Consider the following 12235-nt stretch of genomic DNA (forward strand, 5'->3'; position numbering starts at 1 on the left):
TTCCATTTCCGTCCACTCTTTTGACCATCAAGGTCGTACCTTTGTCCATTCCTTTGTACTTGGCCGATTGATTCGTGCCCTCCACATTCATTTCTTCCCTTTTAGAATTGTTCCCAGCATCATCATCAAAATGTCGGCTCTTCGGAAGATTGCTTTTCTGAGCGTCCTCGCTGCACCGGCTGCAGCCTTCTGGCGACTACCATGCAAGTCTACCATCGTCGTCGAACGGGTCGATCCCATTGTGGCCCCTGGAAACATCTCCGGCCATGTACACCAGATCATGGGCGGCAACGGCTTTGACTTTGAGATGGATTTTGCTGATACCCAGGCCTCGACATGCACATCGTGTACTGTGCATGGCGATTTCTCAAATTACTGGACCCCAGTTCTATACTATCAGCATCAAGATGGCACATTCGAGAAAGTCAATCAACTTGGTGGAGGGCTGGTCTACTACCTCCAGCGCTCGGGACCAAACAAGGATAAGCTCCAGGCCTTCCCGGAGGGCTTTAGAATGATTTCTGGGGACCCTTTCAAACGTTCTTCTGGAAATGATTTTGCTTCCCAAGCTATCAGCTACGCCTGTCTCGATTACAGTGGTCCAGCCAAGCCCGAAACGCCAGGCTTCCCGACTTACAACTGTCCTAGCGGTCTTCGGTCTCAAGTCTTCTTTCCCTCCTGCTGGGACGGCAAGAACCTAGATTCAGCCGACCACAAGTCTCACATGTCATTTCCAATTGGTGCCTACAACGATGGCAAGTGCCCCGATACACATCCCGTTCATCTCGTGTCCATCTTCTACGAAATTATCTGGGATACCAACAAGTTCAAGGACATGTGGTATGGCAACAAACAGCCGTTCGTGTGGGCTCAGGGAGATCCCACTGGATATGGCTTCCATGGCGACTTCCTGATGGGTTGGAATCGAGACCTACTCCAGCGTGCTGTCGACCAATGCACCAGCGACAGTGGTCGTGTGGAGGATTGTCCAGTATTCAATCTGTACCCAGATTCCACTGCTGAAGGCTGCAAGATCGCCTCGAAGATTGATGAGGATATTCAAGGACCCTTCAGCAAGCTTCCGGGATGCAATCCTGTTCAGCCAGGCCCTGATCGAGCTCAAATCATCGCGACATGTGAAGGCAACACTGCAACTATTGGCCAAGGTAAACCCTTTTTCAAGGACCTGACCAGCCAAGGTTGGGGTTACCAGGGCTGTGGTACTGACAACTACTACGCTCGAGCGCTTACAGGGGCCAGCACGAGCCAAGCCGGCATGACCAACGAACAATGTATCGCGTTTTGTGGCGGCAAAGGTTTTTCTACAGCTGGTACACAATATAGCAAAGAATGCTATTGCGGTAATTCGATCCCTGCCTCAGCACAACCTGTCGCTGGTGTGGTCGGTAACTGCAATATGCCCTGTGATGGCGATGCTACTCAGAACTGTGGCGGTAGTAGTCTGCTTTCCCTCTACCAGAAGTGCACAGGCAGCACGTGCTCCAACGCAGCAGGAGTGGGTGGTGGCAGCAGCGCATCAGCAAGCTCTTCTGTCAGCAGCGCCAAGTCCTCGAGTATCAGCCAGCAGATCAAGGTTCAGTCTACCACAACCACGACAAGACTGCTAGCTCGTGGTACAAGCTCTTCGTCGTCGTCCTCCTCCTCCTCCACGTCCTCGTCTGCAAGTAAGATCACGCCCTCGCCATCCTCAAGCAAGACCTCAACATCATCCACCTCCTCAAGCACCACCCAATCCTTGTCCTCATCTACAAGCAAACCCTCTTCACCAACTTCATCTTCATCCTCTTCGTCTGCCTCTCCAATTGCCACCTCCACTTCCACCCTCCCTCCAAATTGGACCTACCGAGGCTGCATCACCGACGCCATCAACCCCCGCACTCTCCCCAAACTCGCCCCCTACACCCTCGACAACAAACAAGTCACCTCGACATCCTGCGTCTCCTACTGCTCCAAAGCCGGCTACGTCTACGCTGGCACCGAGTACGGCGGTGAATGCTGGTGCGGCAACGATGCGCCTATAACCGCGAAACTCGACGAGAGTAAGTGTGGCACACCGTGTAAAGGCGATTTAACTCAGAAGTGCGGTGGTCCTTCTGCGTTGAGTTTGTATGCGGCTGGCGGGAAGACAAAGAGAGATGGTGAGGAGCAGCAGCAGCTCGAGGTGGTGAAGGAGCATATGAAAAGGCATGGACGTGGGAGATTTGGAAGGGGTGCATTTTTGTGATCTACCATCTAGAGATGTACTACAGTATGTTGGCTACCAGTCCATGATTGTCAGGTGTGATTAAGGATGGTACTTTCGGCTCATATTCTTTGTAAGATTAGATTAGATTGGCTTGACTTGGCTTAGCTCTACCTGGCTCGAGCACGTATTGATCGAACTCGAACTCCGCACCGATTGTACTTGTAGGGCTTGTCTAACATTTTTGTGGTTACTGGGCTCCATTATCTTCACGTTTGAGAGATAGTCTAGCTCTCAGATGAATGCGTAGACTATGGCAGGCAAGCCAGCTGATGCATCGAATGGTGTCGTGAAAGACGTGCTGAGTGAGTTGCCGCAACAAGAACCACATTTGACCGCAAAAGCAGCAACCTTTTTTTTTTGAACTTGTAAAAGTGCGATGGAACTTGAGCACAAAGTAATAGCATTTCTACAGCATTATCCTACCAATCAAGCCTCGGTGCAGCGGCAACCTTGACTGCTTGTCTATGCGCACTAGCATCCACGTTCCCAGTCCCTGGCATAGCACCGATATTTTGACCGCCCGGCTTTCGTCCTCTCAATCCCTTTTTCAAGCCCAGTTTCTGATCTAAGCTCTCGAAAGGATCAGCACTTTCGTCAGCTTTGATGGCCCATCTGTTCGTGCCCAGGACATTATCCAATTCAAGGACAGGAGGTAGCTTTAGGTAGACCCAGCCATCGTCACGTTCTTCCGCTGCGAACGTGGCGATGGACATGCTGTTGTCGTTGCTGCATGAACCGGCGCCTTTGTCCTTCGCTTCGAAGTCGACTTCGCCATTGAGCTGGAAGTTTCGTTTGTGATATGGACAAGATACCCAGAGCTTACGGTCTTTGCCACAATCTTCACCTGTGGACTCGCCGATGAGACCGTCAGACAACCCGAATGTGCGTCTGTGAGGACACATCTGCTGCGATGCGTAGAATTTGCCCTTGAGCTTGAAGATAGCAAGCTGAGTGTCACCACGAAGGACAGTCTTTGACGAGCCGGTTGGCACATCGGCAAATTGCTTGGCCTCCACGATAGGTTGCCACGACAATCCAGTCCATCTTGTGCCTTTGAAGTCATCATGCACGGATGGCTTAGGCCAGTATGATGGTCGAGGCTGATCTCGTTCCTCGATCTTCTCGACCGCTGGATCTCGGGTCTCTTTCGTGTTTGCAAATTGCTCGAAATGCTTGCGCTTCTCCGGATCGTTGATGGCTTCTGTCCATTCGCAGTAGAATGTGCCGACGAGCTCTTGCATCTGCTTCTCAAGCTCTGCACAAATACCAAGCTTGTCCTCAAGAACAACCTGTTGTAAGTATTTGATGCCGCCCGGAAGGTTCTCTAGCCATCTGGCAGTTCGTTGCAACTTATCTGCTGTTCGAATGTAAAACATCAAGTATCTGTCCAGGATTGGGATGACATCATCAGGAGGCACATCTTTGGCGAGTATCTCTGAATGTCTTGGTGTTGCACCACCATTACCGCCAACGAAAATATTGAAACCCTTTTCAGAGGCGATCAGGCCGAAGTCCTTGTTTTGGGCTTCTGCACATTCCCGAACACAACCAGAAACACCACCCTTGAATTTGTGAGGACCTCGAATTGACTTGTACCGCTCTTCGAGTCGGACAGCCATGCCCACGGAGTCGCCAATTCCAAACCTGCACCAGGTTGTGCCAACACATGACTTGACGGTTCTTAATGACTTGGCATAGGCGTGGCCCGACTCCATACCTCCAGCGACGAGCTCTCCCCAGATGTCAAGCAGTTGATGCTTTTTCGCACCAAACATGTCGATACGTTGGCCACCAGTGATCTTGGTGTACAATCCATATTTTTTGGCCACTTGACCAATGATAATGAGTTTCTCTGGTGTTATTTCACCGCCAGCAACTCGTGGAATTACAGAAAAGGTTCCATTTCGCTGGATATTGCCCAGGTATTTGTCGTTCGTGTCCTGCAGACCGTTTATTGGTTTCTCCAGGAGATGTTTATTGAACATGCTTGACAAGATAGATCCAATGGCTGGTTTGCATACTTCACATCCCATGCTGTCTGGATCAGAACCTGAATCTTTCATAATGTCGGCAAAGGTCTGCAGCTTCTTGACGTAGATAATATTGTACAGGTCAGCCCGCGAATATTTGAAGTGAGGACATATGTGGTTGAAGACTTCCTGACCCATATCCTTCATTGTCTTGTTGAAGATAGATTGTACCAGAGGCATGCAACCGCCACAACCTGTGCCTGCCTTCGTGCATGACTTTACGTCGCCGATGGATTTGCATGAACCGTCTTTGACAACACCTGCTACATCTCCTTTTGTGACATTGTGGCAGGAACATATTTGAGTGTCATCATCTAGGTCATCTCCATTGTCTTCGCCATCTTTCGATGCTCCAATGATGAACTCAGACGGTGCAACGTCGAGGACTTTTTTGTTCTTGACCATGGGGACTAGCTTGACATAGTCTTTGGTGTCCCCAATCATCATACCACCCAAAAGGTATTTGCCATCAGGTGTGAACAGATATTTCTTGTAAACTGCTTTAAAGGGGTCTTTGTATGTAAGAGCTTTGACAGCTGGAGGCAATGGCCCGTCAGTAAGGGCTTGAACTTTGCTTTGCCGCCTACCTTCTGCATTGTTGTTTTCCTCCTTCTTAGCGTGTCTTCGAGGAAGATCTTTGGGACCGTCTCTGTCAGCGAAGAAGTCGCCGAAGCTTGCAACCTCAACACCGAGCAATTTCAGTTTCGTGCTTAGGTCTGGCTGCTTGAACTTTCTTGGTGAGTGTGCTTTGGCTTGTGTGAGGTTGAATGCGAGCACATCTGCCTGCTCAATACCTGGCGCAATCAGACCGAAAGTCTGTTTCTGCCAGCTACTGCATTCACCAATGGCATAGATGTTGGGATCACTCGTTCGTAGATCATCATCGACGGCGATACCACCACCACGGTCGGCACAGCTGAGACCAGCCGCTCTTGCCAACTCATCTCTGGCCCTGATTCCAATAGCAAACATCAGACAAGTACAGTCCATCTGTTCGCCATCCTCGAAAACCACTCCCTTGACAGCGTTGTTTTCATCTACTTCGATCTTGCCCACTCGCTTGCTGAGCATGACGTCGAGGCCGAGTGCTCTGACAAGCTCTACGACCAGGCCACCAGCTTCGCCATCGAGTTGTCTGGATAATACCCACCTGTTTCTCTCAATAAGCTTCACGTGCTTGAAGTCCTCGAGGTCCATCATGGCTTTGGCGGCTTCGAGACCTAAAAGGCCACCACCAACCACAGCCCCAGTCGTGCCTTTGACGGTGGCGGCGAATGTGATAAGCTTCTGGAGGTCCTCGATGTTTCGATAGACAAAGACGCCTTTAGCATCGTACCCGGGGGTATGACGAGGCAGCAGTGCGTCAGAGCCGGTTGCAAGGACCAAGATGTCATAGGAGACAGTGTCACCAGCTGACGTGATCACCACCTTTTCCTGAGGCTTGATTTCCGTGACTTTGGTGTTGAGGTGATAGTTCAAAGCACCTTCTGGGTGAGAACCATACCAGTTTTTCCCGTTCAAATAAAGATTCTCCTCCTTCCTGTGCTGAAAAAAGCTTGTCAAGCCCACTCTGTTATATGCCAGATGCGACTCTTCTCCTATCACGACGACGTCGTATTCTCTTCGCTTCGCATCGAGCTTGAGCAGCTTTTCTCTGTGAAAGGAGGTCAGTACTGACTGCTAGATCTGGTTGATGACTCTTACATGAACGCTATTCCGACCATGCCTAAGCCCACAACCACAACCTTTTGTCTTCGCTGTGGCTGATCTTCAGCGGCCTCCTCTGCACTCGCGTCCTTAGGGGCACGGCTAATAGCCATGCCCGGGGCGGAGGTTGCCCACGACATCTCGTCGACCTCAAGCTAGCTGGTTGGTCGATTAGTCTGTCAGTCTTCAAGGCAGTCAGTTCTAGTCAATGAAGTGCTTGTCGGTGAGCATACGTAAAGAGAGAAAGCTCGGGAATTAAGCGTGTATTTCTCCTAAGATGTCGGAGATCCTCAACATAGCACTAGTCAGTCCTCAATATCAATACATGGTCATTCAATGGAGGCAAATGGGCACGAGTCCGCGGCATCAAACACAATACAATGACATGCGCCAATATCGAGATACTGATATCGGCTTGACACATTCTGGGACACCTGTGAGGCTCTTTCGAACGGAGGGTCGACCAAGATGTGGCTGTATGAAGGGCTGACCAATAGACAATGTGTCTTTGCAATTGCACATCGAGATAGCCATCTGCAAGTTGACCGCGGCGAGGAAGCAGAGCGAGTACACGAAGATCGACTTCTCCACGGTACGAAAAGAAGGTGTTCGAGAAGCAAGCATATAGAGAGAAGTCGTTGATAAGGATGCAGCGCGATACGCGTTGAGCTTGCGCGAAAGAGTTGCGATTGGTCGAGCCTTATCTTTTCACCTCTTTAAAGAGGAAAGTGCAATGGAACAGTAGCACGTGATACAGCTAGACATTGTCGCGGCACGAACTGACGGTTCGGAAATCGAGCTTAGCAGTCCTCGTCCAGGCAATGCTACCAACCCAAGCTATGATGCATCCTAGAGAGCACTGCAGAGTTGCGTGTTGTCGAAAGATTGAGGCGAATAAACCAGTGATAGAGAAGGCAACCAGCCATGCCTTACCTCATCCTCCGCGTACAACAAAGCAACGTGAAAGCATGGCGACTGCCAAGTTAAAGGCACGCCGATGTGGAGTATTGGGGTCGTCTTATCGAGCCTGTTCTCGTCCCACCAAGCACTCTTCTCTTATCAGGATCCTCAGTGTTGATCTGAACAAATCGGCTATCGCTATTATGGTTACCAAGCACTGCACTCCGTGGACGAGATGAGGCTCGGCTGATGTGTCGTTGAGTACTATTCGGAGAACGTCATTGGGTCTTGAATAGCCAGATCCTCAGAGAATCAGACATGCATTCTTGACACTAGCATGCCTGAGGTTACGTATGTGTGCATCTCCTCGGTGTCAATCTCGACTGCTACGAAATCAACTACCATGAGGCTTGAGATTGTCGGTTTGTTCCTCGAGTGCTGGCGTTTCTTTTATGTTTCTTAATGAGCGAAGCGAGAAACTGACCCCATCAATTCACACTGACAGCAATATGGAAGACCCAAAGACTGATTCTCAGGGCATTCCAGAAGCAATCGAGAAACTCGACGCACAGAAGCCGAGGGAAAAAGGTTCTGAGGACCTCCCTCCGACACCTCCAGACACCGACGATAGCGCTTCGAACACTTCGGCCGAAGTTGACGATGTAGACCTGCCATTACCGCCAGCGTCGACGAGACCCACAAAGGTCCTTGATATTGATGTGAAGACTCCAGACGCACACGTTCCACGAGATCCGCGACTCATCAGGTTGACAGGAGTGCATCCCTTCAATGTCGAGGCTCCTCTAACCGAACTCTTCAATGAAGGTTTTCTTACGAGTCCCGAACTCTTCTATGTAAGAAACCATGGCGCTGTGCCAGAAGTCAAGGACGAGGACATGCTTGACTGGGAATTTACCGTCGAAGGCATGGTTGAGAATCCCTTAACCATTTCTCTGAAGCAATTGATGTCGGAGTACGAGCAGGTCACATGTCCTATAACACTGGTCTGTGCAGGCAACCGGAGAAAGGAACAGAACGTTGTACGGAAAACGAAAGGCTTCTCGTGGGGTCCGGCAGGTGTTTCAACCGCGTTGTGGACTGGTGTGATACTGTCAGAAGTTATAAAAAGAGCAAAGCCAAAGCGTAAGGCGAGATATGTCTGCATGGAAGGTGCTGACAAGCTACCTAATGGCTATTACGGCACATGTTGCAAACTCAACTGGGTCAATGACCCTAACAAAGGCGTAATGCTCGCTTACAGCATGAACGGTGAGACACTGACCCCAGATCATGGGAAGCCTTTGCGAGTTGTCATACCGGGTCAAATAGGAGGTCGTTCTGTGAAATGGTTAAAAAAGCTTATCCTCACCGAAGGGCCAAGTGACAATTGGTACCACATCTACGACAACCGAGTTCTGCCCACCATGGTCTCGCCGGAAGAATCAGCCAACGATCCAAAATGGTGGACTGACGAAAGATATGCCATCTACGACCTCAACCCGAACTCGGCCATTGCCTTTCCTGCCCACGATGAGAAGATTTCCATCTCCCAAGGTCCGCCAACATATCGTGCTCGAGGTTATGCATATAGTGGTGGTGGGCGAAGGATTACTAGAGTTGAAGTTACTCTAGACAAGGGCAAGTCGTGGAGGCTTGCAAACATCGAATATCCAGAGGACCGGTATCGAGACGTAGAGAAAGACCTCTTCGGTGGGCGTCTAGATATGAACTGGAGGGAGAGCTGCTTCTGCTGGTGCTTCTGGTCGATTGACTTGTCCAAAGAAGAGATGAAAAATGCAAAAGACATCCTGGTACGGTCGATGGACGACAGCATGAACCTACAACCTCGAGATATGTACTGGTCTGTATTGGGCATGATGAATAACCCATGGTTTAGGGTCGTGATCGACGTCCAAGGAGACACAATGAGCTTCGAGCATCCGACTCAGCCAGCTTTAATGCCCGGTGGTTGGATGGAGCGTGTCAAGAAAGCCGGAGGAAATCTGGCCAATGGTTTCTGGGGTGAAGTGTTGGAAGGTGAAAATATTAGTGTTCCCGAAGCAGAGGTGCCTAAGGAAGTGGTAATGGTTAAAGAGGGTGTCAAGAATGCCATAAGCATCGACGAGTTGCGCAAACACGACGGTGGGGACAGTCCGTGGTTTGTGCTCAATGGTGAAGTCTACGACGGCACGAAGTTCATGGAGGAACATCCTGGCGGTGCTCAGAGCATCATCTCTGCCGCTGGCCTGGACTCGACTGAGGAGTTTATGGCAATCCACAGTGAGACTGCGAAAGCCATGATGCCTGATTATCACATAGGTTCGCTCGACGAAGCAGGACGGACAGCACTGACGGAAGACGTCGCAGAAACCATTTCAGGAGAGCCACGGGATCAGTTTCTTCAGTCTAAGGCCTGGTCGAAAGCCATATTGCATGGCAAGAAGATTGTCTCCTGGGATACAAGGATATTCACGTTTAAGCTGCAACACGAAGAACAGAAATTGGGTCTGCCCGTAGGTCAACATCTTATGGTCCGCCTGCATGACCCTGCCACTCGAGAGGCCATCATCCGCAGCTATACACCAATTTCAGAGATCGACGATCGAGGTCATATGGACATGCTGGTGAAGGTATACTTTGCTGGCAATGGCTCACCTGGCGGTAAGATGTCCGTAGCAATGGACTCACTCCCAATAGGACATTTCATTGAAATGAAAGGGCCGATCGGCAAATTCGAGTACAAAGGTAAAGGCATATGTATGGTGCAAAACAGAGAACGCCACATCAAGTCTTTCGTGATGATTTGCGGTGGTAGCGGTATCACGCCCATCTATCAAGTGTTCCGAGCAATCATGCGGGACCCAGAAGACCACACCAAGTGCACTATCCTCGACGGCAACAGATTGTTTGAAGACATCCTATGCAAAGAAGAAATGGAGGCACTGGCTGATGGCAATGACCACAAATGCAAAGTCCTTCACACATTGACCCAAGCACCAGATCATTGGACTGGTTTACGAGGTCGTATCACCGGCAAGCTCGTCGCTGAGCATTGCTTGAGGGACAAAGACACGCTTGTGCTCATCTGTGGCCCAGAAGCGCTTGAGAAGGCTATGCACGTGGCATTGTTGGAGGCTGGATGGGAGGACGACCAGTTGATGTTCTTTTAACGCACATCCAGGGAAAAGGTATGAGGGCGTTCAGGTTGATCATAGCGCGACATATCAGATCGTAAGCTCGGTTCGTTGACTGTATGAGTAAACAATACTTCAGTCGCTCGATAAGTTGCGGGCCGTATATGAGTTCAATGACTAAATGAAATGGAAAGACTTTATCGAGAGAGGCTGTCCACGAATGAGGCCGGAATTGCTCTCACAACAAAAAGTGCTCGAGGAAGGAATGTTCGTACAGTCCCTGTAGAGGCATAAATTTTGGCGCCTAATTGCCCTAGAACGTGAGTTCCAGGCATGCATCGATAGGCTCCTCGGGCACTCCACAGTGGTCACTAGGCACTAAATAGTCTGCCCGACAAAGCTTTGCCATGTCCATTGTGGCTTTTCGGTCTCGTGCAGTCTTCATTGTTCTCGGACAGGCATCGCAGAGATCCCAAGCTTAAACGCAGCACCTCAACCATGAACGAAAGCCTGCCTCGCCATCTTTTCAGTAACTCTGCCTAATCCATGGTTGCCGTAAAAGTCCATAGGATAAGTGCTATTGGCAGCCTTGTTCTTGCCTTCGTCCCACTTCTCCATCTCACCGAGCACAATCAGTGCTTCGTAAGGTGTCAGGAGTGGTCGAGCAAAAGCATGACCCCAGTCAATGCTCAATCGTGGACATGCGATCTGTACCCAGCACTCAACATCCTCGAACATTGCTAATTTTCCAGGAAAGATCTCGCTAAGAAGCATGTTGACGAAAGATATGCCTTGCTTGTTGAGGTGGTTCTCGATCAGTGTTAAAGTATGTGGGTTGCCCTGTCGACCTAACGCACCCAGTATGAGGCCCCACTTCTTTGCTGTCTTGGCTTGCGAGATGGCACTCGATCTAGAGTCCAGCATTTCATCGTGCGAATATTCTTCGCGAGTCAGGCTTCGCAAGTAAGGGTCGTAGCGATACGCTGGGATGGAAGGGTTTGCTATCATTGCTGCTTCGAGATGAAAGCGACCATCGCCCAAATAGAGGATGATATCTGTTTGGTCATTGTCGTTGAGTTTGGGTGCAGTACAGCCAAGAATTTCACCCTTCGAAAGAGGCGCGACCTGTGGAATGGTGACTTTCAGACCCTCAGCTTCGAGTGCCGGTTTTACTAGGTGGAGGGTGTTGGCGAACTGGATTGTGCTGACCATAGCAATCGTCTTCCCAGGTGAAATATTTCGTGATAGTGTAGCTATTAAGTGCTTTGTATCGATAGAAATGTCGACGAAGATATAGAGAGTTGGAATCTTGGTCGTGCTAACTGGAATCAAACATGAGTGAGCATAATGCACTAATAAGTCACACCCGAGAGCTCGAGCTGTGAAATCGTCAATACAGCAAGCACCATAAGTGACATCCCCCATGATCAAAGTCTCAGAACCTGGGCAGAACTGGGTCAGTATATCCGAGATCGTGGTAGCAAACATAAGGAGACCTTCGGGCATCTGTAATGCTACCCTCTTTGCGGTCAGAGATCTTATACGATGAATCGTCTTCGGGAGTTCAAATGAATAGTTCGAAGGAAGAAGGTCAATAGCTGCCCGAATATCTGGATCTTGAAGTATATCATCAGGTACCTGGTTCAAAGCACGAGGCGTTCTGCGTGATGCTGGCCTGGCAACGGCAGTCGTTTCTTCGACAGAAATTTCACTGCTCGACGCCAAATTTCCGACTGCTTCTGCTGTTCTGCGACCTACGAATCTTCTTTTCGGTTGCTTCGCTGCTGGTGGCGTGGATACTGACGCTGGTGCTTGCTCGAAAGCGCCAGGCATGGACGGCATTGAGACATCATCGTCCATTACGAGATCGAATGGTGACACAATTGTTGTCAGTGCTCAACTTTCTGCAACAGCGACTGCACTCTTGGGATGGTCTCAGTACACGACCTGAAATTTGGTGGACGAATTTATTCTACTTCTATCTGTGACAGTTGCCATGATCTACATATCAATGCCGTATGCCACGGGATAAAATGTCACTTAAGCCGGTCAGTTCTGGACACTCAAACTTAGACCACTTTGCCTTAGGCAGTTCGTCGCTCTGTTCGACTTTGCATGTCTATCGCGACGTGAGTTACTAGACAGTAGCGTGAGGCAAATGCTGTCCTGATACCAGCATGAGGCAGTAGAGTTGTCAA

General features: G+C 49.8%; 4 protein-coding genes across 4 annotated transcripts; 2 read left to right on the forward strand and 2 right to left on the reverse strand.

Annotated features, from left to right (window-relative positions):
• Nucleotides 1-130: 130 nt before the first annotated feature.
• LTR64_000314 (uncharacterized protein) lies at nucleotides 131-2245 on the forward strand (the record flags this gene model as incomplete). The annotated part of the gene is made up of 1 exon (XM_064894699.1): nucleotides 131-2245. One exon carries the CDS (start codon nucleotides 131-133, stop codon nucleotides 2243-2245), a length of 2115 nt encoding a protein of 704 aa, XP_064757386.1.
• Nucleotides 2246-2685: 440 nt separating this feature from the next.
• On the reverse strand, nucleotides 2686-6143 carry LTR64_000315 (uncharacterized protein; the record flags this gene model as incomplete). Its single annotated transcript, XM_064894700.1, has 2 exons — nucleotides 2686-5950; nucleotides 6001-6143. The coding sequence occupies 2 exons, from the start codon at nucleotides 6141-6143 to the stop codon at nucleotides 2686-2688; spliced, it is 3408 nt and encodes a 1135-aa protein (XP_064757387.1).
• A 1269-nt stretch (nucleotides 6144-7412) lies between these two features.
• On the forward strand, nucleotides 7413-10073 carry LTR64_000316 (uncharacterized protein; the record flags this gene model as incomplete). The annotated part of the gene is made up of 1 exon (XM_064894701.1): nucleotides 7413-10073. One exon carries the CDS (start codon nucleotides 7413-7415, stop codon nucleotides 10071-10073), a length of 2661 nt encoding a protein of 886 aa, XP_064757388.1.
• Nucleotides 10074-10529: 456 nt separating this feature from the next.
• Nucleotides 10530-11543, reverse strand: DPH1 (Diphthamide biosynthesis protein 1; the record flags this gene model as incomplete). The annotated part of the gene is made up of 2 exons (XM_064894702.1): nucleotides 10530-11355; nucleotides 11404-11543. 2 exons carry the CDS (start codon nucleotides 11541-11543, stop codon nucleotides 10530-10532), a joined length of 966 nt encoding a protein of 321 aa, XP_064757389.1.
• Between the last annotated feature and the right edge of the window lie 692 nt (nucleotides 11544-12235).

This window comes from Lithohypha guttulata (genome assembly GCF_036872675.1).
Source record: "Lithohypha guttulata strain CCFEE 5908 chromosome Unknown scaffold_1, whole genome shotgun sequence".
Taxonomy (NCBI): Eukaryota; Fungi; Ascomycota; class Eurotiomycetes; order Chaetothyriales; family Trichomeriaceae; genus Lithohypha; species Lithohypha guttulata.